Genomic DNA, 23767 nt, shown 5'->3' with positions numbered 1-23767 from the left:
ACAATAGATCAAACGGTAATAAATAGCCACCTCTCTCCCACACATTGCTTTCCTTCCTGTTCCATTGGGCTTCCTCCTGTTCCTGCAAGCTCTCATGGGAACTGCTTTTACATAAAAGTGTGCAGCTGGACTTGGTGAGCTCACTGCAAATGTACATATACAGTACTGTGTATACATGAAAACACAGAGTCACACACAATGACAAGAGTTTACATGCGAGCATGACTGCACATTGTGAGACACACACACACGCATTATAGGAAAGAGTTATAAAACTAGGTTGTTTTTGCCAGGATAATATCCAAAGTCCATAAGAATCTGCCCTTTGGAAGAGCAGTGCAGTCCATAATGCTGTGCTTAATTACATTAGGTGTCTGAACATTAATTTGAGATTGAGTGCTGCTCAGTTTGTGTTTTGTGTGCTTTATAGAACTTAATTTTTTCTGCCTTGCAGGAGAGGAAGAGGGCAACCGAGAAGCGGGAGAGTCGGAGGTGGACGGGCAGGCTGAGAAGACCAGGCATGCTGCGGTGGGGCCGGATGAATGGGATGGTCCAAGTAAGCAAAGTCACATATCTTTCCTAGAGAGTCTCTGAGGGCCATCTGGCAAAGTTATTGTTACTAAACTGCAATGCATGTTATAATATGTTAACTACTGTTTGAGGGAAGGTACTCTAAAGTAAGAAAGCATCATGTCTAGTATGGCAACTTTAGATGGATAAATGAGACAGAAGTCTGTATTCAATAGGACATGCTTTAACTGTATGTATACCCACCATTAAGTTAACAGTACATTACATTATCAACAATTGCTTGATCAAAAAGCAGGTTTATTGTGTCTTTTTAAAGCCCTATAATGCAATGCAGATGTAGCTTTTTTGAAGAGTTTACAATACATTTTTTAATCTTGTTTTGCCCTTTTACTAAAAGTAACTTCATCAAAGTGATGGATAATACATTGAACAAGATAGTTGCAGCAATTACTGCTCAGCAATAGCCCAAACCCACACTGCTGAACACACAAAATATGATTCCTTTTAATGCATAAAATGACCTCAAGAATTTATTGCAGGTACATGCGTTTGTAAAAAAAAAAAAAAAAAGAAAAAGAAAAGAGAGAGAGAGAGAGAGAGAGGGAGAAAAAAGTGGATTTGGGCAAGTTGTGCTTGCTAGCTCGAAGCCCCCCGGGGTGTGTATTTTATACTGACAGTGAATCAGTGTTATCGCACCTATCAGATAATGCATTTATCATTAAATTTCACATTTGCATTTAAATCTGGGGAAGGAAATGAGCATTGCTGGCTAAAGATAAGAGCGCTGGGACGACAGTAATAAACCATCACTGTGATCAGTCAGGAGACAGGGCTGAGGGGGTCAGCTCAGAACTATGGGGGCCATGACAAAAAGAAGGCATCACATGCGGGAAAAGGCCGTTTTGGGCGAGAAAATGCTGAGCTTAAAAATACTGCTTTGAAAAGGAGGGATGGATGTAGCATGACTAGATGTATGACTGACTGTAATTATGCTTCCCCCTCTACTTAGCCATCAGAATGAGAATTAGAGGCTCAGAAACACAGTGCTGGATTGGCAGCGGAGAGAGAGAGAGAGAGAGAGAGAGAGAGAAGGGAGGCTGGAGTTTTATGTGTCTCTTGCATATAGTGAGGATAGTTGAACTGCAGAGGAGGTGATGTGAAACATGATGCCCATTTCATGTTTTACTAAACCACAGCCTGAGTGGTTCTGAGTTATCAAGTGACATTCGGTTTGAAGACTTCAACACAGTGTCCTAATCTCTGCTGTATTACATACTGAAAATGGCACTTAGCACATGGCTGCATCCAACTCAAAGCAACCTGCCTCTATATATGTATTGTATACACCCAGGCTTGATCTTAGCAGCATGGATTATCAAAGAAAAACAAAAAAATGTATAATCAACATTTTACCACCACTGTACAATTATCAACATCTCTATAATATTCCAACCAATTAATGATTGACTTACACTGAAGCGTTTGTGCCCCTCCTCTGTTTTCTCAATGGGCAGCACAGAGTGGGCAGAAATTAATCTTGGCGCATAATAATGCCATTCACTCTCCCATCATGGCTGCCATGAAAGGTCATTTCCCTTTTTAATTTTTACCATTGTGCTGGAAAAGTCAGATGGGCATGTTATAATTTGAATAAAGAGGGGAATCAGACAATCAGATAGGAACATTTGAAATGACATGACTTCCTGTTCACAGCGATTAAAAGCAAATTTATTTAGTTTGAGACTGTCTACCCTTTAATCTCTTTGTAAATGTTCAGATAGTTCAGCATTCAAAAGTTCTTTGTTATTCTTTGGCTTAAGTTTAAGCAGGTGTGATTATGATCACCAACAGATAATTTTTAATCACTGCGCGTGTGCATCTGAATAGGATGTGTAATGGCTGTTGCATAAAAAGAGAGTGAAGCCTTTTAATGAGGTGGGCTAACTCGGTACATGCCCACCTGCTTTGGTGAATCTATTGAAGCACCTCCATACCGTTTCCCTTTTGCTGAGTAACAACAAAAGCCTTTACAATCTACATCCTGTAATTGAACTTTTTTTTTGTCCCTGCATTTCATCTCCACTTTAGTAACTCATGTCAAGTGCTGTCTGCGATTGCCCCCTGTTCTCTGATTGTCTTTCTGTCTGGAGCAGCAGAGAACCATACAGAATGACTCGCTATTAATCTGATAGCTGGCTCTTCTCTGTTGGGTCTCTGATGTGGAACACCCAGCGAGTTCCCTTTCTCTCCCCTCGTCTCTACAAGTATGTCCTTAAGCAAATCTGTGCACTGATCTTCTGTCTCGTGTTCATTTCTCGTCACGGATGTTTCGCAATCAGCCGCTGATTTGGGAGATAGCATGTCATGCTATTCTATTCATTTTCATGGACTAGTGGTGATAAGAATCTGACTCCGTCTCTCTCATTCTCTCCCGCTTGCTCTCCTCTAGGCTAATTGGGAATGGTGTGTGTTAGCTAGCTAACTCCGCTAATGAACTTGTTCTCAGCCTTATCTAAATGCTTGCTCGTGTAAACCACAACCCCCTATGAAAGTCATGAAAATCCAGGGTTCGTTAAGAGCACTGTAATTGTGATCACTGTCATTTCTGCTAAGAAGTGTCTAGCCTGTAAAGTAGGATTTTCTTCAGTGTGCTATTTAGTTATACATACAGTATGTTAATACTTATATACTATTATAAACTAATGGACCACTGGATCAAGATTAGAAGCTGATATTGGCCTTTAACTATAGAAACTGCACATTTGCCAGTTTCTGTTGTCCACCATGGACATGACCAAGTTTGATTGATTACATATTTATTCTATAATTGATCAATACTACACTGGTTGTAAACTTGTTGACCTGAATTTATTGTAATGCAGAATTTACACATACATTTCCTCTGCATGTGATTTATTAGTAGCAGTATTAGTAAGTTTCATAACTATATCACAATGAATACAGAATACAAGGCAACACAACTTTATTGTCATCTGTTGTGAGATGTTGTTTTTGACCACACCTTTGCAGAGTAAAACACTATTAAAACATTACATCAAGTCTGGCTTTTTGGCTTCAGCTCCTAGTCAACAAATTTAGAAAATTCAGAAAGCCTTAGTTACGAACTGAGGGCATGGAGTTTGGACATTGACACTTACCAGTCAAGCAATCACATTCTAAAGATACTATTGAGTTACATTATGGGAAATGTAGGATGTAGTGTGTTGAGGGCCTACCCTTGATACTAAAATTCAGGATGTCTCAGACTTTGCTGCTTTAAAATTGACCTTTCTAGTTTTTTTAATTAGTCTCCCCCAACTTCATGAAAGTGCAATATTAAATTACTAGAATTCCCCTTTAACAGACAAAACATTACAGACAACAACATGTAAAACAACTGCATTACTGATATTTTGAATTCATTTTTATTTCTGTCTGTAAGTAAAAGAAGACTTATATACACCATGAGTTGCTCTCTAACAGCTCATTAACATTTTCTGAAAACCTTACTTTGTGAGTGTGATCAACCAACAGAGTGACTTATGCTACTATCCGTTTGTAAGTGTCGACCTTTTAAATCCCACATTGGTAAATTCTACTCTCTAACTTCTAATACTAAGTAGTTGTTCCCTACTGTTTTTGCATCATATACAGTAGTGACATCAAAATGTAATATATAGCAGCAAATACACCTAAGATAAGTCACACCGCAAAGAAGGAGATGCAAACGGAGTGTGACAGAAGCAATGTGATCACCTTGTCCACAAATCTCTTCTCTTGGCTGTCCCTGACGGCTGGCGTGGCCCAGCTTGCTCAGCTCCCACTGCCAGCTGGGCATTGGCCAGGGCGAAGCAGGGGTCAGCCGAAAGGAGTGGCCATCTAAGAATCTACCTGACAGTCGGACACAGACGGAGCACAAGCAAAGAGAATCCTCCCCCCACAGCCCAGAAAACGATATCCATTTTCATCCATCCCCCCCCTTCCTTCCCCTTTCAAGACATCAAACATGCACACGCTGAAAACGCAGCTTCACTCAGATGTAAAAACTCTCGAGTCTCATTTTTGACTCCAGCCAACCCAGAAAGGTCTGTGGCTGATCAGTCTTCTTTCAGTCTCCCAAAAAATAAATAAAGAAAAAAAAACAATAACCATTTCAGGTTTAATGCACATATGTCATGCTAGGAGAATTGGAAGACCAGATGGCCACGATACTGTGGCAGGTGCCTCAACAAATGTTTGCAGTTGCCCGTGCTGCTATTTATATCATGGTGAAACACAGACACGCAAATATTTGCAAAAGGACAGTGGGCCCTTTTTGTTGTGAGTCAAAGTGATCACCAAAATAAACAGATGGGATTAAACCTTTTGGGCATCAGTCACCTGAACTTTGAAATTCCCTCAGTTCATGTAAAGAAACTTCCTGTCCTGGTGTAAAAAAACCGATGAAAACGCTAAAATGAAGGTGGAAACATTAATGTTAATGTGGTTTTTATTGAGATAACTCAATTCAGTTTAAATGTAATCGATGGTGCATGAAGTATTGTTCATATTTTTGCATTTTAGCTGCAGAACCTTTTTGCCATTTGGCTTCAATTGAACTAAAAGTAAAAGTGAGTACAAATACAGAGGAAAACTTTTAAATTCTCTCACAGCAACAGTCCATTTGTGCACAGTTCAGTCAGGTTGCTCTCAGTAAACAGGCATTTTCTAACTCGGCACCCAAGTCCATTATAAAGTCAGGGTGTCGTCAAGGAAGGAGGGGTGAGCCGAAATGAGGGAGAGAGACAAACGGAGCACCCAGATGCAGATTAGGCTGCAGAAGATGAGGGTGTAAAAGGGATTTAATGGTAGGATGGATTAGAGAAATCCTTGTAACAATGTTAAATAATTATGGTTCCAGCCGAGATCAAAGCGCCATTGATTGAACCCCTCAAGCCTTCAGCACACGGAGTCTTGGAAAGCAAAGATTGGTAAACTAGTGCTCAGACCACTCCGGCTGCTCCAGTTAAATTGGATTGGAAATATTAGGATATAGATGAATCCTTCAGGAGGCTTTCGCAAAGCTTTTGTCACCGGAAATGTAGCTTGGGAACGGTATGAAAGGTTTGATAGTGTACTGTCTCGACAGAATCATAAGACGAGGGTGTCGCAGCTGTCTCCACTGATACCTAAGCGTTTTAAGTAGACTTATAGACACACTTGACTGTTATATCAGCAAACTGAAAACTTTCCGCGCAGGCTTTCATTCAAGGTTTTATTTTTTTTCTCCCCCCCTCGTCTTGTAATCAAGAAATTTGGACGTGCATCATGGCAATTCTCTCTGAGAAAAGGAAGGTTTTATCTCGCTCCTCCAGGGGTTTATTCAAAAGTCTTCTGACAAGTCTCACAAAACATGAATGACACTGAGATTGCTGATACTGATGATGAAAGTACATCATCAGCTTCTCTGTGAGTTCTGGGCCCTGAGCGATGTAAAATTAAATTGCAATCAAAGTGCTATGTGTAAACATTGTCCGTCTTATTGCAAATACATTTATTTCTTAAGAGATTGATGATGAAGGCTCTATACTGTATGCATCACCTGTGTAGAGAGAAAACACCCTCCCCCTCCACCACTGCCACACACGTACAGACTCCAATCACTCATACATACAGAATGACACACACATGTTCTACACACATAGTTTGCGTAGCTATGCTTGTTAAGACATTACATTGACTTCACTGTGGACAGCCTAACCCGAACCCTAACCCTAACCGTAACCATAACCAATTCATACCTAACCTTAACCTTAACCTAGCCTCAGTTCACACCTTACCACTAACCTTAACCAGGACCTCAGAATTGACATTTTGCCTCATTAGGACCAGGCTTTGGTCCCCATGAGGACTACTGTTCCTGACAAGGTCGGTGTTTATACCGGAAAAGGTCCCAATGAGGTAACAAAAATGCGCACACTCACACACACAAACAGACACACACACACACACACACACATTTCACAATGTGTGATTATAATGATGAAATATGCAACAAGAGATTAGACAAATCACTGTACTCCTGTGCTGCATCGCCTTGATGCAAATTTAGTCACTGATCCGCTATACTAAGAGGCTTTATGAAGGAACTTCATGGTTGTTAGTTATATAATCTAAAATAGGGCAAAATGCAATCACCGTTCTTATCATCTGAGGAAGATGTCACCATATTCAGTTCTAGTTTTGTATGGATACGTAGGATGTGGCATACTGAGAATGCCCTTAATAAGATAATTCACTCCCAACCATTTTGTCCACATCTCAACCAAATTTATGTCCACTTAAAAAAAATCACAATGATATCTTTTTTTACTGTGATTATTATTTCACATGAACAAGTCCAAAGAATTCAGCAGGAAAAAAAACGAGAGCTGTTGCTAAATATGAAGCTGACTTAAAACGCGGTTGGTGGTGGTGTTTCTGCCCCCAGGGACTTGACACCCATCGTGTCTTTCTTTAGCTCTCTGAATATGTTTGTTCTGCAATGCTTACCCTCCCAGGCACACGTTTTTCTAAGAGGTATCATTGTAATTGGTTGAATATTTGATGTGTGTATTTAGCATTAACATGGAGACACTTGTGCAAGCTGTGCTAGGGGATATAATACTGGGTAAACTGGATTGCTCAACTGAAACTTACTTGCATGTGGAAATTTTCATTTCTTTTGGCCTTTTTAAATAAAACTACAGAGTATATTTGAGTGACTTTGGTTTGTAGTTCTTTTTCATACATGAATTTGCAAGGCTTTTTGCAAAATCTGGATGCCAGCACTTCAGATAGTGCTTAGTTTCATATGCATGTGTGCAATACTGGTTTACTTTCATTCAGTTTGGTGTTTCTCATTATTATTTGGCCATAGGAATGCACTCATCCCATCCATGCAATATCTCTCCCAAAACCCCAACCCCCTAACCTTTTCTCTGTCTCATACACACATACATACACACACACACACAAAGCGTTCACACTGATAGGTATTGATATCAGAACAGTGCCCCTGCCTGTGAAAGCCTCTCATAGGTGATGAACAGCTGGGCCCAGCTGGGCCCACTGGTCACGCCAATTCCGCCTCCTCTTATTTTTTGTTCAGGGGTGGTGGGGGGTGGGGCCCGCTTGTCAAGTGAATTAAAATACCAAATAATAGTAATAATAATGATAATAAAAAGTTAATAAAAAATGGCATGTTCCTCCCTGATTGTGCGAGTGTTGTGGTATTCAATTATGCAATTTTCATTGGCATATTAATCATCTTTTCAACAAACAAGCCGCCGTTAATTAAAGCAAAGCATGGATAAAGACGTGTTGCCGGATCATCACTCCGTTTATCACCGCGCACAGACCCGCAGTTAAGTAAATTCAGGCTGTGAGATGAATTTCAATGGTCTCCCTGTTTCTTCCTCTGTGTGTCTGTGTGTGTATGTGTGTGTAGTTAACCATTTGTTTCTGCACATTGTGTTTGGAGGTGGGGTTAGTGACGTTTAATGTCAGTTTGTGTGGGAAATAGATTTTTTTTCACACATGTAAGTAGCTGTTGAGAATGACTTTAATTGTTTAATGTAGACCTCCAATTCATGTTGCAGTGTTTGTTTGTTTTTTATCACCTCCATTTTTTTCTGCACAAATTTAAATGATTATGACTACCACTGTTCAGATCAGTCAGACTGACTCAGGTTGTACAGATTTAGATTTTTCTTTTGCCTCTCAGTGGTCACGCTGAGTGTGTAGAGGAGGCCATTGGAGCCATATGACATCTCTGTACACACAGGACAGCTTTGCCCATTCTCCTTGTCTCTTTTTCTCTGGCTTTTTGTGCCGCCTCTGTGCCTTGCTCATTGGTGGGAGGGGATGGAGATTATTCAGGATCTGGTAAGATATGGGCTTCTCTAATCATAGCTCACTGCTTCTACTGTCATTCAGTCACTAAATAGAAGTGAGAAAATGTCTTGGTGACGGGAGCAGCCAGACAGCCATGCAAGTACTTGAGTTCTGCCAGCAGAAAAAGAACTCGAGGCATCTGTAGACATGTCGCTCGTCCCTGTCCCTCATTGTGGAGCAACTTTATCAGCGCCAGCCGCTCACCCACTTGCTAAACTGGAGGGCCAGTCGTCTCTTAACTTAAACATAAGATCTTTGTGGTTTGAAGCACTCGGCTGCTCTGCTCCCAATGTGGATCTGAAAGGCAAACACGAATCCAGTGTCGCCGTCACCCATCACAAAATCACACCTCATGGAAAACTTGTTTCTGCTGTGTTAGCTCGAATCTAAATGCAGTCAAACAGACTGTTGCACTGGAGCAAGATCCCTCCCCCCCCCCATCACCCCTCCTCCCCCCACCCCAAAGAAAAAAAAAAAAGATGATGGAGAGAGAAGGAGGTAGGGAGGGTCGGAGGGAGGGAGAGAGAGAGAGAGGAGGAGGGGGAGTGGGTGAGAGATGGAGATGGAGAAAGAGAAGGAGTGTGAGAGAGAGAGAGAGAGAGAGAGAGAGAGAGAGAGAGAGAGAGAGAGAGGGGGGGGAGAGAAAAGTCAAAAACCTCCACATAACAATGCCGGAGAAAAATCAGAACATTTTCCACCGAAAGATGGGCCATTTCCAAATCCTTGTGCCCTATCAGACAAATTAAAGTAAATCAAGCATGAAATGAAGCAGAAGAGCCCGGAGATAAGGCTCCTTTAAGTCGTTTACAGATTAGGACAGAGAGAGAGAGAGAGAAAGAGAGAGAGAGAGAGAGAGAGAGGTGCATCTGGTCTCTGGCAGTGAAGGAGGCTAGTTTCTCATTTCACAATAGCAGCCTGTGTATAGGATTACTCTCCCCTGTCACCGACATGAGGAGCAGTGGGGGAATACACGTCCACAAAATGTGTCTAAATATGTCCCCTCAGAAATGTTTCAGACCAAAAACCTCTCAGTGTTGGCCAGATGTGACATGTGATAAACAAACATGTTACATGCAGTGTTTGACCCGGTGCATCACTCTTGATTTGTTTGTTATTTCAGTTGCCTCTTCACCTTTTCTTTTGCTCAAGTGGCTTCATCACCGCGCAGCTTAAAATTCAAATGAATTCAGGATTGGCTGAGCTGCGTCACGTGATTGTACGGCTGTCAGCTCCTATGCACATGTTAAGCACGCCTCAGATCAGGTTTGGGGGAGGCGGGAACGGGAGGTGTTGATGGTGGTGGTGGTGGCGGTGGTGGTGGGGGGGGGTGGGGGGAGTGTTGTACAAATTATATTCTCAAAATGTGATTTTGTTTTAATGCTGCATCGCTCGGTAAACTGGTTTGTTTAATATGTACGTTGTACTTCTATTTTCTGTCTTACATCAACAGATTAATTGCTGTTTTATTTTAGTACTCGCAAATAATCAAAACATAATTATGGAGCTAGTTGCTCATGGAGGAACGATATTTTACAGTGTACACACACACTGGCAGGCACACACACTCATTCATGCATGCACGTAAAAGCACGCAGGAACTAAACAACCCTCCCCTCCACTTTCACACACTTGCTTACTTACACACACACTCACATGCACCCACGCGAAGCAAGGGTGCACTGCTCTTTGATGTCGCCTGTAGAGCCCTCGCTGGATTTTGTTTCACTCCTTTCGTGTATCTTTTCTGGGAGTGATGAGAGGTGGACTCGGCTGTGGCGCTCAGCTCGCTCTGAGAGAGACGAGAGCTGGCCCCGTCGCCGGGTAGCTGCTCTCCAAAGCTGCGACCTTGACCTTCCCAGCCCAAGTCTTAGGTTTAGCTCCTTTATCGCGCTATCTCCAGGCATTTAAAAATACTCCTGAAACTCAATGATTTAACCCGCTTTTACGCTGTTCACATCAAAACTGGATGAAAAAAAAAAAAAAGCTTAATCCATCTTATCTGTTGACTGTCAAACTGCTCCGGCTAAAACCTACTCACAAAAGACAACTAGGTCACCCAGGAAAAAACAGAATTCCCCGTTACCCAGGGGAAGTTGCAGGCTGGTAATTGACTTGGGAGGAGATTCAGGAGTACTTTAAAAATAGTCTCTTGCTGAATTAACTGCAGAATATCAAGACCTGAAGTAGTTGTTTACTTGTGTTCCTTGCTAAAAAGTTGTTTGTTTAGATATTTCATAGCACAGAGGATATTCCAATCCAGTCTCTACCTATATTTCCTTCCAAATATAACGATTTCATGTCATGCTGTGTTTTACACACTTATTTATGACAAGACTGAGCAGCCAAAATAACAACTTCCTTTTGCAGCTAAATTCTTAGCCATTTTATCCATCCATCTCAAATACATGCATTCCCAACGAACATACCATCAATTACTCATTCATCCTGACACACTCAGGTGGAGTAATGTCCTTTTGATGGTTCTGAAATTTTAAGAAAAGCATTTAAAATAATCAGATTGCAGCAGGAGTGGTGTGTGTCCTCTAGATGTTGTCGGCGATAGGGAGATATCTTTGTGTGAGGACAGTCATTCTTTAAGTTTTGCTGTCTCCCTTTACATGCTATCAATAGAAATTGTAGTGCTTCTCTAAAGATGGATGTCTCACAGATTGTTGTCAGCAGGCCCGCCGCTAACTTCGCCAGGCTTTTGATGAAACTGAGTGCTTGACAGCTGGTATATTTCAATTGCTCAATGACACCAAACAACAGTCTCCATGTTGATAATGTACTGCAGGAGCAAGTTCTTGCATGTGAGTGAGTGTGTGTGGGGTTCTTTGTTTCAGTTCAGATTCAAAGAGGGCTATGGGCAAGATCCTGGGTTATCCTCATGATTTACATCCAACGCCAACATTCAGTACCAATGCAGGAAGTAGTGTGATCTTTAATGTAGCGAACTGGAAAGTAAGAGTGTGGAGGTTGAGAAGGAGGACGGGTGGGTTGCACGTTAGAGGAGTCTTGTCACAGACCTGCAATTCAGGTTTGCCTTTTTAATAATTGTAACCACCGTCTTTTGCTAAACTTTAAGTAATGTTTTTAAACCCATAGTTAATTTGCTCTGGTCCTAATCAGTGTAAATTGCATTTTCCTCTTGCATTTCTTTTCACACAGGAAAAGTTCAAGAAAATCAAACTGCATCACTGAAAGCCACGTGAGGACATTCACTCCTCTCACTGGTTAGTTATGTCTGGGGTAGGAGTGAGAAAGTAAACACAGGAAGAAGATCCTAAAGAAGGTCCTAGCTGCCCAAATATCAAGGAGGCAACGCACTTCGTTGCTACTCCAGTCACACATCAGCATCCCACTATGCAAAGTGCACCTGGCTAAGGGAGCCATTTAGCTCTTAGCACAAACTTGCATGGTACGCCTAGTAGTTAGGTTAGAATGAGGTCAGAATTTGTCTTGGCGTGGTTGTTTTGGTCCACATCCAGGTATGATTGCTGCCCAAATTAATCGTACCAAGGGGGAACACGAACCAGAGTTCAACTAAACAATGCAGGTTTGAAAAGGACCTTAATTGCCCAACCTTAACCATAACTTTACCATTTTTATTTGCATTAACCATGATATTCCCCCCTACCTTAACCAATCAGAATTTCATCAGCATTTCATGTAATCTGTTAGATGTTTTTCAGAAGAGTCCAATATCGACATTCTTTACTGCCAATGGCGTTGAAACACCTGAATTCCTAGCTGTCTCTGAGCTCTATTTTGAAGGCATTGTTGAGACTTTCTACAATGAGGGGGGTGGGTGTCTTCCATCCAATGAACCCCCACAACCCCCTGCTCAGCCTGTGTGGAGTGTCAGAGCTAAAATGCCCTAATCCCCTTGGCTTGTTTAACTCTTTCCCCCCAAGCCGTACACCGCCTGAAAACAAGCCTGACCTAAAGGGTGAATCCCCCCTACCAAATCACCCCCACTCTTCTCTCTCTTGTCCACACACATAAACACACCCCACTCCTCATTTGACCAAACTCATGTGGTTGCCTGGAAACTTGCTCTCCAGCAAACGGTCAACTCTTTCCCCCTTGCTGTTCAAAGGGACCTGCGCCAGAAGCAGCCACATCTAGGCGGGTTTAACCGGGTTGGGTTGGGGAGGGTAGAGGTGGGTGAGGAGGAGGAGATGTGTGGTGCTGGTGGTGGGTGGATGGGTTCCTTCAGTGTTTTAAAACAAGCGCCTTTCTCAGAGATAATAGTGTGAGCTGTGGGTTATAAATGATGCATTTTGCTCACTTGGACCTGATAATAGTGGTTTGGGTAGGGGGGGAGAAAGTTCATCGCTCTCTTATCAAAGCTCTGTGACATTTCTCCTTCAGCTGTAAAATTTCATATCACATATCTGCTTTAAAGATGTGGCACCTTTTGTTGAACCGATACAGTGCATTCCATTTCACCCCATATGCCTCTCTCATGGTATATTAATTTATAGCCCATTTGCTGGCTCTATAACACAGCCTATCAGTGGAGATGACTGGGATTCAGTAGGACATCTCTGAATTGCCACGCTCAGGTTATTGAACTTTGAACAGCAGTCATTTATTTGCTTTGATTCAAAGGTACTGCTTGATATCAAGAGGGATCGTCCGCAGTGTGAAGCTCAAGCATATTTTCCCACTTGTCTCCACTCTGTCGTTCTTTGTTTCCCTATAACATCCACCCTTACTGTTATTATACTCAAGACATCTGGAAGATAGTGAAGTACACCTTTTGCTGGATCAGTAATCATGGTATTTTCTTACTGTTCCAGGGATTTTTTTCCCCCCGTGAAGTCGGCTCTTTGAACTAGTTAGAGAAGTCTAATTCATGTTGAAAGTAGCTCAAGCAGATCCATTGCTTTAACAAATGTTAATCTGCAGTAGCAAGTTGATGATGTCATTTGTCATTTCTGAACATTAGCACAGACCTAACTCCAGGCCAGAAATTATATTAAGTAAATTCAGTCTTACACCTCATGTACATTAATAGAAACATTCATAGAGAAATCTATCATCGCATTTTGAAGTATTAAGGAAAAGAATTTTTAAGTTGCAGTCTGAAATTGAGTCAAACCTGTTTAGACAGCATTTTGCAATGAAAAAATGTAAATGTGTTATTTAAAAAACAGATAAAACAGATTTAAAATGAGAGTTATCCTATATTCCTATAACATTTAACTCTATAAACATCACACTTTATTCAAACCATTAGAACTTTTAATTTCCAGTGGAGATCCAAACGTTTCCAAAGATGCCAAACACGTCAGGCTGAATTAGCTGCAAAAATGTGCATAAAATGATGCAAGAAAATCATCTATATAGAAATGTTCAATCTGATTGCATGGTGCAGCCATAAAACACATGGGTTTGAATATTTCAATCAGTGTAAACATCATATAACATCAATGAAGAACTGGAACGAGCTGATACAGACCATACTGTATATGTGATACAGTCAGACAGTGTGGAATAATATGATTTTCCTTACCTTAATGCTCCTTTAAGGGCAATAAAAGGGGAAACATTGCATCATATTTAAAGTAGAAAGTGTCTCTATCTGTCAATAGTCCACACCCATTTATTCTTTAAATCATACCAGGCTGGCACCCTGCCACTGAGAAACATATTAGTATTCAGTCATATGCCACTGAAGGGAGAGAAGAGGTTCCCTATTCCTCTGCACAATAACAGAAAATGGACACACACAAAAAAAAACAAACAGATGCCAGCGTGGAGCATCTTGGGTGCTATCTGAGGAAGATCTCTCCACACAAAGGGACATTCATTGGTCTGCCAAGTATCTGTGGAGTGCAGGAACAGACCCTAGAGTCTAGCGACAGATGATGATCTTATCGAGGGTGGGGTGGGGGGTAGGTGGTGGTTGAGGGGGTGTTGGGGGGTGTAGAGGGTGAAGGTGGCGGAGAGGGGTTGGTTGGGATTCAGAGGAGGGGGTACAGCTCTTGAGCCATATCATTAGCTCTTTTTGGCCATGTGTGTGGCATTTGAGAATTGGATGATGAGGAACATTGAAGAGAGAACACAGGTTTGTTAAATCTGCTAATAGTCAATGATGAGCTTTCCTTTTGGTTCTGACTGTTTGCAGTTTGACAGGTTAAACACTATGACTTGTGCATTTGTTCTAAATGTATTTTTGATGTGTAAGTTAATAGGTAATAGGTAATAATTTGGGATTGAAATATTACTATGACATCAAGACTTTTTGGACTCATAAGGACAGAAATTGTCAGTAGCCCAGATGATAACAAGCCACATCTGTCAGTAGATTTTTGCAATGTTAGTAAACCTGTAAACACTCATAGAGAACATACAGACAGTCCATGAAGGGAACTCATTATTCATCCATGGGTGTTTTTGTGGAGATCTTCCACTAGTATTTGCAACAGATGTGACAAGCCATCTGTGAGCCAAGGTCCTCAGGCAACATTTGGTGTGAGATACACACAACTGGCACCTAAACATGGTGGACCACAAAAGGCACAAATTGAATTGTACCCACCTCTCGCACCTACAATACCCACTACCCACTTTTCCTCCATGTATCCCACCCAAAAAAAGAAAGAAAAGGGGAAAGGAAAGAAATCAGAATGGTTGGCCGGGGATGGTTTGAGCTGTGTGTCAAGCGGGGCTAAACAGGAACTTGCATCCAAGCGGTTAAAGGCCGTGGGTCTTATCTGAGGACAAACAGAATGCATCAAGCGGTGGCTGTTGCTCTCAGTGATGACGACCAGCTGTGCACCAATGTTTAATTATTTCTCTGTAATGAGCTTACCCACCTTCCACTGCAGCACCAGGAAGACAGCATGCAACAGCAGGAACACGGGAGGGGGAGAGAGGAGACAGAATGAGAGAAAGAATGAGATAATGCAGCTCAGATTATCTTATTTTTGGGCCTATTCCAAAACTATACATGTATTTTCCTTGAAACATTACTAAATGTTTATACTGTGTGTTAGTGTTTCAGAGATTCTGTGTCTAACTATAACAAAGGTTTAGTTTGAGGATTTTCATCATAATGGGTGACATTTAGCTCTTCATTGTTACAAGACTGATCACCACTGATGAGCATATGATCAGCAAGGTGTCATTTGTTACGAGTAATAACACTAGCCCGATGTTTAGATTATGTTTATGCATGCAAAGGAGCACATAAACGCACATTTCCATACCCGCACAACAGACGGACACAATAGCATGCCACAGATACACGGCTGATATTTACAGAGTAGAACAGGGTTGAATAGGTCATTATACCACAGACGCATCAGAAAGTTCAGTGATCACTTCAGCTCATTCAGCATGAACCAAATGCCCTGAATACTTATTAGCCACATGTGTGAACAAATAGGTTAGAGGACACAATGTTAACAACTCGTGTAGAGTTAGTTTGCATTATAATATTACGATTATCTGCCTTAATAAAAATATAATAAATAAATAAGTGGAATCCTCTCCAGACATCCCAGAGCTGACTCTGAGCTCTTACCTCTCAAAGGTCAGTCCAGTGATAAAAACAGTCCAATCTAAAGAAGGCCTCAAACATGACTCAGGCTTGATAAAAATGTGTTTGGTTTGAGTTTCTTGAACTTCTTGTGCCCAGAAAGTTTATAAAACCCAACAGAACTTGTAAGTTACACATGTCTGAATCATCAGATTTTCTCCAGAAGACCTCTTAGTGTTGTCAAGGCAACCAGCCGGAAATGTACAGTTGAGAGCTGCATACTTTCCCCTTGCAACACACATAGACACATACACACACACAGGGAAACATCCTCCTTGGTAAACTATGTCACGGCCTGCCATGGGGTTTATCATAACTATTTGATTAATCACCATCCCGAAAAAGTACACTGAATCTTAGAGATAAGATAGCTGTGGGTGTCAGGGAGGTGAGCATCGGTAGTACTAACAGTGCTATCCGGTTTCACTGTTAATTAACTGGAGCTCTGCACAGCACTAACAAGGGCCCAGCCTTCCTGGAACAACAGAAATAGGCCTGCCACTAGCTGCTCTCGCCAGCCAGCGAGCCTGCAGTGTCTCACAGAGATTATCTCAACAGAAGACACCTTTCAAGTAAGGTTAGCGCACCGTGTGTCTGAGGAACACCATCAGATGGATGCTCGCTTGATTTGCTTATCCATTTTGAAACTGCTTGGCTTTAACCTTCACTGTTTACTGCGGGGCTTTGATTCAATAATATGAGGGCACATGTAGGTTTGAGGGGAAGAGGGGAAGGGACAATGAGTGAACGTCACTGTGATTTGACGTGGAACTTACGTGCTAAATAGAGCACTGTAGCTGATTCCGTTTGGTTCTGGTGTGTTTTTAGGAGAGCTGGATGCGTTCCTTAAAGATGGCGAGCGTCGGATCCACAGCCGGCAGCAGCTGCCTGTGGGGACAACATGGGGACCCTTCGAGGGGAAGATCGAGATGAGCACTGACAACAGCACACTGGTATGTCCCTACTTTGGTCAATTACTTTTCAACTTTTTAACATTTGGGTACCCCTTTCAAATATTAACCAACCACAATAAGCAACCAGAGCAAAGACGCTAAAACGGGTGTAATGTGATTTTATCTCTTAGTTCTAGTTTAAAGTCTTGCAGCTGAATTTTGTACAATCTGTATAAAACTGATCAAGCAGGTGGAAAGAGTGAAGATGTTATGACATCAGGGCCTGTATGACAGTTTTAGTGTCTTTAAAACTGAGCATACGTTGAATCTTTGCAATGTTCCTAATTTTATAAAAACAAGACTAGACTAGAGAAGTAAATCGAAACTGAGATTAACTGTTATACCAAGATTTGTAGCTAGGTTTAATGTTGCACAATAAGAATCCTAAATTTGGCAATACTTGATCAAATCTGTCTGTAAGTGGTGACCTAAATGTTCTCCATATTAATGGCTTGCTACACAGCATTAATACATGATTTATCAACCATTATTAAGCCATTTGGATCAAAAGCAATGTCCTGAAATTGTCAAGATTTTTAGAACTTATAGTGAGATCACTTTATTTGGTCAAACTTTGCCTTTGGCAGCCATGGCAACATGATTACTAGAAAGTCCTACATCTAAAGACCATATTAATGGCAATTCCTATGACATTCGAACCTATTGAGGTGACTCTTCCGGGATCCAACTGGCCCCCAACAAAAGCCTTTGAAGTGCATCCATTTTAACCATTTAATCTGCATATTTTATGACAAAACACTTTAATTGAACTCAGTCCAGGCTTCAATTGAATGAAGTCACAATCCATTATTTTTGATGTTACCCTGCACCCGGCAGCTTTATATCTCTTGTTTTAAAGATCCCAGCAGAGGCTTGTGTTGACCTGCTGCTCTGGTGGAGCGAAGAGTCCTCCATGGGTTTGATATTCCATTCTACATTTGGATTAATTAAGCAATTCCTATTAAAATTGTAACCAGTCTCACATTCATCCCGTTAAGAAACATAAGGAAAAGTCCATGAGGATTTTGGACTCAAAGCCCCCCCCAGCCCCTGTTTTCCCAGATTCCTTAAACGCATAACTTTATTAAATCATTTTCAGAGCAATTTCAACTGTTTTCTAAGCTCCCCTCGTGGTTTTGAAGTCATCAGTGGCTTTAAATAACTCAGGCCGTATTATAGCCATGAAATATGGCTTCTCTCAGGGTAAAGCCAGTTATCCTTGGGTGGAAAAGTGATTTGACAGAGCAACACCTCAAGTTGCCTTCCAAAGTAACACACTCCATATATTTCTCCAGCAATCTCGGCATGAATTTCCCTGAAAGGCATCCAAAACCAACCTTCAACCATCCCTCAAATGACCCTCAGACTCACCAAGAGATGTCATATAAACACATCTTTTCAAATTTTTTTTTTTTTTTTTTTTGCTTGTGTGTTTTCAGTAGATGCAAACTTTGAACAAATTCATCATCTATCTGCTGAACAAAACACATAAACTGATTGTATTCCTCAGGATTGCTCTCGGCAAGTGTGATAAGTTCTTATCTAACTGCCCTCTGAGGAATTCATTGCTACTTTCCAGATCCTCCTCAGGTTTTCTTTCTTTTTTTTAAGTGAGCAGGTGCTGGTCATCACCTGTAATAGGCTGTGGAGGGGTTACAGAATATGCCAAAACTCCCTCGCAATTAAAAGCAGAGGATGAAGCGCTGGCATATTGCATCTCATGTGTGTCTATTCTCTTGGGGGCCCTTTCAATGCTTTGCTGCTTGCCCTCCTCCTCCCCTTAGTTTCATCTCTCAAATGGGGTACTGGCTGTTAGCAGCTTCTCACTGTCTCTCATTAAAGACTAGGTTAACCCACCTGGCATGTTTTGTTTTATTGAGCCTCCTTTTAAGGTTCGGTGCAACTTTTTACTTTGTTTCTTAGACACTGAATAAACCAGACACTTCCATCAGTTCCTGTAGTTTTTTGCATGGCAAGGAAATCATCTCATTTACAGTAGCATGGTTTTATTTCTTTATCTCTTTTTCTTTTTTCTTTTTTTTAATGCCTCCGTGCTGGCAAGAGCCATGGCTGGAGGCATTATGTTTTCGGTTGTCCACCCATCCATCCCATTCTCATGAACATGATATCTCAGGAACAGCATGAGGGAATTTCTTCAAATTTGGCACAAATGTCCACTTGGACTCAAGGATGAACTGATTAGATTTTGGTTGTCAAAGGTCAAAGGTCAAGGTCACTGTGACCTCACAAAACACATTTTTGGCCATAACTCAAGAAGTCACATGCTAATTATGACAAAGTTTCACACAAATGTCTGATGAGGTGATGACATTTATATCCAAAAGGTCAAAGGTCAACTTCACAGTGACATCATAATGTTCTGCAAAAACACTTTTCTGGCCATTATTCAACACCGTAACTCAGGAACAGAGGGGGAAATTATTTCACATTTGGTCGGACACTGAATTGGTGACACTAATCTTGGGTGCCCACTTTGACGCTGTGGTGATTGTTTAGATCTTCTGTGCTGCCAGGTTGAAGATGTGTGTGAAGAAACCATGTTTTAGAATTTGTAGCTTCTTTGCTGCAACATCCATATCTGAAGCTTTGTCTACTGTCAGGCCTACAATGTTGTGTTTTATCAGAATCAGCTTTACTGGCCAAGCATGTGAACACATACAAGGAAAAGACACTTAAAACCTTTTGTTCAATTCCTTCAAAGTCTTCACTACAAGTATGATATGATAATATTATATAATATTAAATGAGTCTGGACAGACATGGATGTAAATTGCGACTTGACTGGTTGGCGGAGGCATACAACCACGAGGCGGGATTTCTAGTTTAATCAAACCTCTAGTCATTGAGCTGTTGCCTTGTTAAACATGCAGCCGTTGGCAACATCCCGAACATGGTGCTGCATTTATCTCTGTTATGTCAGTGGGAGGCGAGGGAGTTGTGCAAATCTTCAAACACTGACTGACTGAGGACAGGAACAAACCCTGATGCCTCACCTGGAGAGGGAAAGAGGGAAAAGTTACAATAATAAATGTGAGCATGAGGAGAGAGACAGAAGGAGAGAAAAGGGCTGGCTAGTTTTGATGCATGTCAGGGCGGCCGGTGCTGCATAGCAGGGTCACAAGGCGGTATAAAGCGTTTGAGGTAGAAATAAAGGCTCATTGCTCATGGGTCTCTACTTCACCTAGGAGGCACTCTCAGTCATTCTTATGAAATGTGACCTCCACAGACTATTAAATCTCCTTTTACTCTTAGATTTTTGAAACCATAGAGGTGAATGAATTACCCGAAGGCAGCCAGGTATATGGCAGGAGTGACATCTCTCTCATGCTTGAAACACATCACCCGCTGGTGAGATATTGATATGCCCTCCTTGAAATCAAACATATTTTATCCCTTCATCGAGACACGTCATTTCAGATATGACTTTTTAGAGGTCAAGCTATTTTTGTAAAGCCAACACATACAGTGCGTAGGTCCGTTTCTCAATCCTTGGCATCACGCCCAGAGAGGGACTAAAGTGTAATGACTCCTTAAAGTGGCTTACTGTAAATAATGAAAATACAGTGAATTTAAGCAGCTTTTGCATTAACTGGACAGGAGCAGCACTTTGGCATACACAGAGTCGTTTAGGTAGAGAGTATGTTAGGTCTGGCAGGTGTCTGGAGAGTAGCCCTGTGGAGTCTGATGCAGAGTTGGGTAAGGATGGGAGGGGGGGTTTACTGGTCCCTAGAGGCAGCAAATGGGAGCAGGAGCTAGAGCTGGCCTAGCTACATGTGCTGTGGCGTGGGAGCCGATGTGGGCTGGCTGCTGGTGGACAACAGGCCTCGGTAGCTGACCAGAGTGATGGATGATGCTGAGAAAGAACGGCGAGTGGAGCGTTACATGCAGTTGCTGGAAAGAGAGGCATAAAGCTTGGAAAAAGAAAGAATGAAAAAAGAGAGAGAGAGAGTTGGGGGGGGGGGAGAGGAAGCAGGAAAAAACAGAGGGGAAAAAGCATGACAGGAAATCTGGGCATCTGCAGGACAGAGATAGGGTCACATCTCGACCGTTTATCAAAGAGGAAAGCAGATTTCACAGCTGATGGGTCGGCCGTGGCAGGTCTGTAGACCCCAGGGGCTCAGCTTGGCATGAGGGACTGGAGTTATAGTTATTGCTGTTGCAGACCTGTTAACACAATCACATTGCACTGTATTGGACAGCTCATATACCTTGCTTTACTGTGGTATTTTTTTACACTCTTTATCATTCCTAGATCACTTATAGACTGCATACCTTTTTATCCAAATATAGTTTCTCAACCTGTTTCCGCATTTAATATTTCTGAGACGATAATAGTGCAATATATGTGATTTTGTGAACATTTAAATACCTAATGAGTCGCTGGAATAGGAGAAACAGAAAGCTCTCAACTACATGGAGACCAGACACCAGAGTCTGAGCTGAAAATCAAAGAATTCGCTTGGGTCAGTGCACCTAATAGTAAGGGAAAGGTGAAGAAGGCAGAGGAGGGGCTGCTCAAAGCAAGGTATAGACAGAAATACAAAAAATAAGAGACTGAGAAACCTAGAAACCTAGAAAGGAAAAACAGATTTGACGTTGCCGCTGTTGTCGACCACTTTCCCTGCTCTGTTCCTCTTCCTCCTCCTTTCCTCCTCTCCTCCTCTCCTCTCTCCTCTGTGTCTGACTGATGGAGCTGCCAGAGCGCCGTCTCATCCCTCACTTCTCTCACTGATCAATCAGACCATTAGACTCCAATTACAGCCGCAGCCACGGCGCAGGTGAGCGACGAGCACATTCAGCCGGCTGCCGACAACGCCTCTGCCCGGCTCCTCACACTCTCCAAATTAACGCAAATTAATAGTGACACTCAGACATAAATGTCTGCAATCGGGGGGCTAAATTAACAGTCTGGGTCGAAGCTATTGAGTAGCAGGTGTCTTTAAAGGCGGTAATTACCTATGCTGGACAGAACCGGGAGGAGAAGGTGGCCCACGGTTTGCCTGGAGTAAGAGGCCTGGCCCCGGTGAGCCTGGCTTCCATTGTAGGTGTTAATAATTGATTGGGAGGCAAGCTATTAATGAGCAGCAGATTTAGAGCTCTGTTGTAAATGTGTGTTGATGAGGGTGTTGCCGCCTCTTGTACAATGCCTTACCAATGCTAATTACTGGGGCTTAGTCAAGGTGCACTGTAATGAGTCTGGATTCAATAGAATTCTGGTCTTTATGTGTTTTGAGGGGCTTTTAGTGCAAATTACACAGTAATTGAAATGCATAAGACTTGCTTAATTCTAGATTAAGATCGAGGCAGTTTTTTTTATCTTGTCCTCTATCTTAATATACTTGTTGTATATTAGTTAAATTTGCTGTGAGCCAAGTTTTATTATAAAACAGATCTACTACTATGATCTCTTTTTAACACAAAGGCAATGATTTGAACATTGCAGGTTACAAGGACGTAATAAAAGTCAACAAGCGCTACTGGCTTAATAACCAATTTAGTCCTAACACGAATTGATATCGTCTCACAATGTTAACCTTGAATCATACATCATCATAGTCATGATACTGCGTTATTTTTTGCCAATATCTAAGGCTAGGTGGAATATTTAGTGTTTAATGCATGTACCTAAGGGACACAGCTTGCAGTGGAGAAATCACATGTACAATATTAGGAAGACAACCAGTTTTTTTTTTCTATAAATCTGTCATTTGGAATTTTGTTAGATACAAAATAAAGCCTTTATTTTTTTGGATAAAAGCATCTGCCAAATGAAATCGTAACATTGAGTCACATTATTTATTTTCTCAACTCTATAGATGCTGTCTTACACTAAAACAGTGTAAAGAATAAATATCTTTTGTTAAAATGTGCAGGAGAACATAGCTATTAAATGCTTGTATGCTTACACATGTGCACAAGTGTGTCCCCGTGTTGAGTGTATATGCACTTGAAGGTGTGAATTTTGGGTCACAGTGTGTGTTTGTGTGTGTGTATGTGCCCGTGTGTGGGAGGGCATGTGCGAGTGCAGACTGTGTGCTGCTTTCAGCTGTGAACAGAGAGCTTTAGCTTGTAGACTACAGAAGAGCGAAAATGTCAAGATACTGTCCTAATTTTCACCTGGGACAGAGAGAGAGGCAGAGGCTGTCAGCCGATGGAGTGTGATTATTGTGTAATTTAGTACAAGGGTAGGAATATGGGCCTGTGCAACCAAAAAATGCTCCAGAAATTATTCAGCCCATCACTCAAGCCATTTATCTCACCCCTTTTGCCCACCCTCTCCCTCCAATATGTTTATTGTTAGCTACCCCTAAACTTTAACAAGTGGCGGCGGATTTTTCTGTTTCAGAAATTATATTTTTCTTCTTGTCATTGCTTCATTAATCAAGAGGAGGCATTCTGAAAAATGTTTTGTTTTGGAGGCTGCAATCTATTTTGTGTGTGTGTGTGTTGTAGTTAATCTGCGCCCGTGGCAGGTTTCCCCTCCGAAACGCAGCGCTAAGCAGCGGTATCGCAGGCCTATTGTTGTAGCCTCTGTCATAGCAAGGAGAGCCTGATGCAGGCCTGGGCTCGCCTGATAAGGAAAAGAGGATTCAACATGGCTGGAAAGGAGAATCAGTGGGACTTGAGAGTGGAGTACGGATGGGGCAGATGCGCTCGCACACACACACACACACACACACACACACACTGACTCACACACATACACACACACACACACACACACATACGTACAGACTCACACAAACATACAGAATGATACACACATACAGTCACACATGAGCCGACACACACACAC

The 23767-nt window shown here is 41.8% G+C and overlaps 1 protein-coding gene across 1 annotated transcript in view; it reads left to right on the top strand.

The window, feature by feature from the left end:
* zfpm2a (zinc finger protein, FOG family member 2a) overlaps window positions 1-23767 on the top strand; it is a 118203-nt gene that overhangs the window by 38342 nt on the left and 56094 nt on the right. Inside the window, exons 3-4 of the mRNA XM_044359613.1 lie at window positions 455-556; window positions 16826-16950. Of these exons, the coding sequence (XP_044215548.1) occupies window positions 455-556; window positions 16826-16950 (227 nt within the window). The remainder of the gene's footprint in view (window positions 1-454; window positions 557-16825; window positions 16951-23767) is intronic.

This window comes from Thunnus albacares, chromosome 8, assembly GCF_914725855.1.
Source record: "Thunnus albacares chromosome 8, fThuAlb1.1, whole genome shotgun sequence".
Lineage (NCBI taxonomy): Eukaryota > Metazoa > Chordata > Actinopteri > Scombriformes > Scombridae > Thunnus > Thunnus albacares.
Note: the sequence above shows the minus strand (reverse complement) of the source record. Positions and strands in the feature narration are given on the sequence as shown.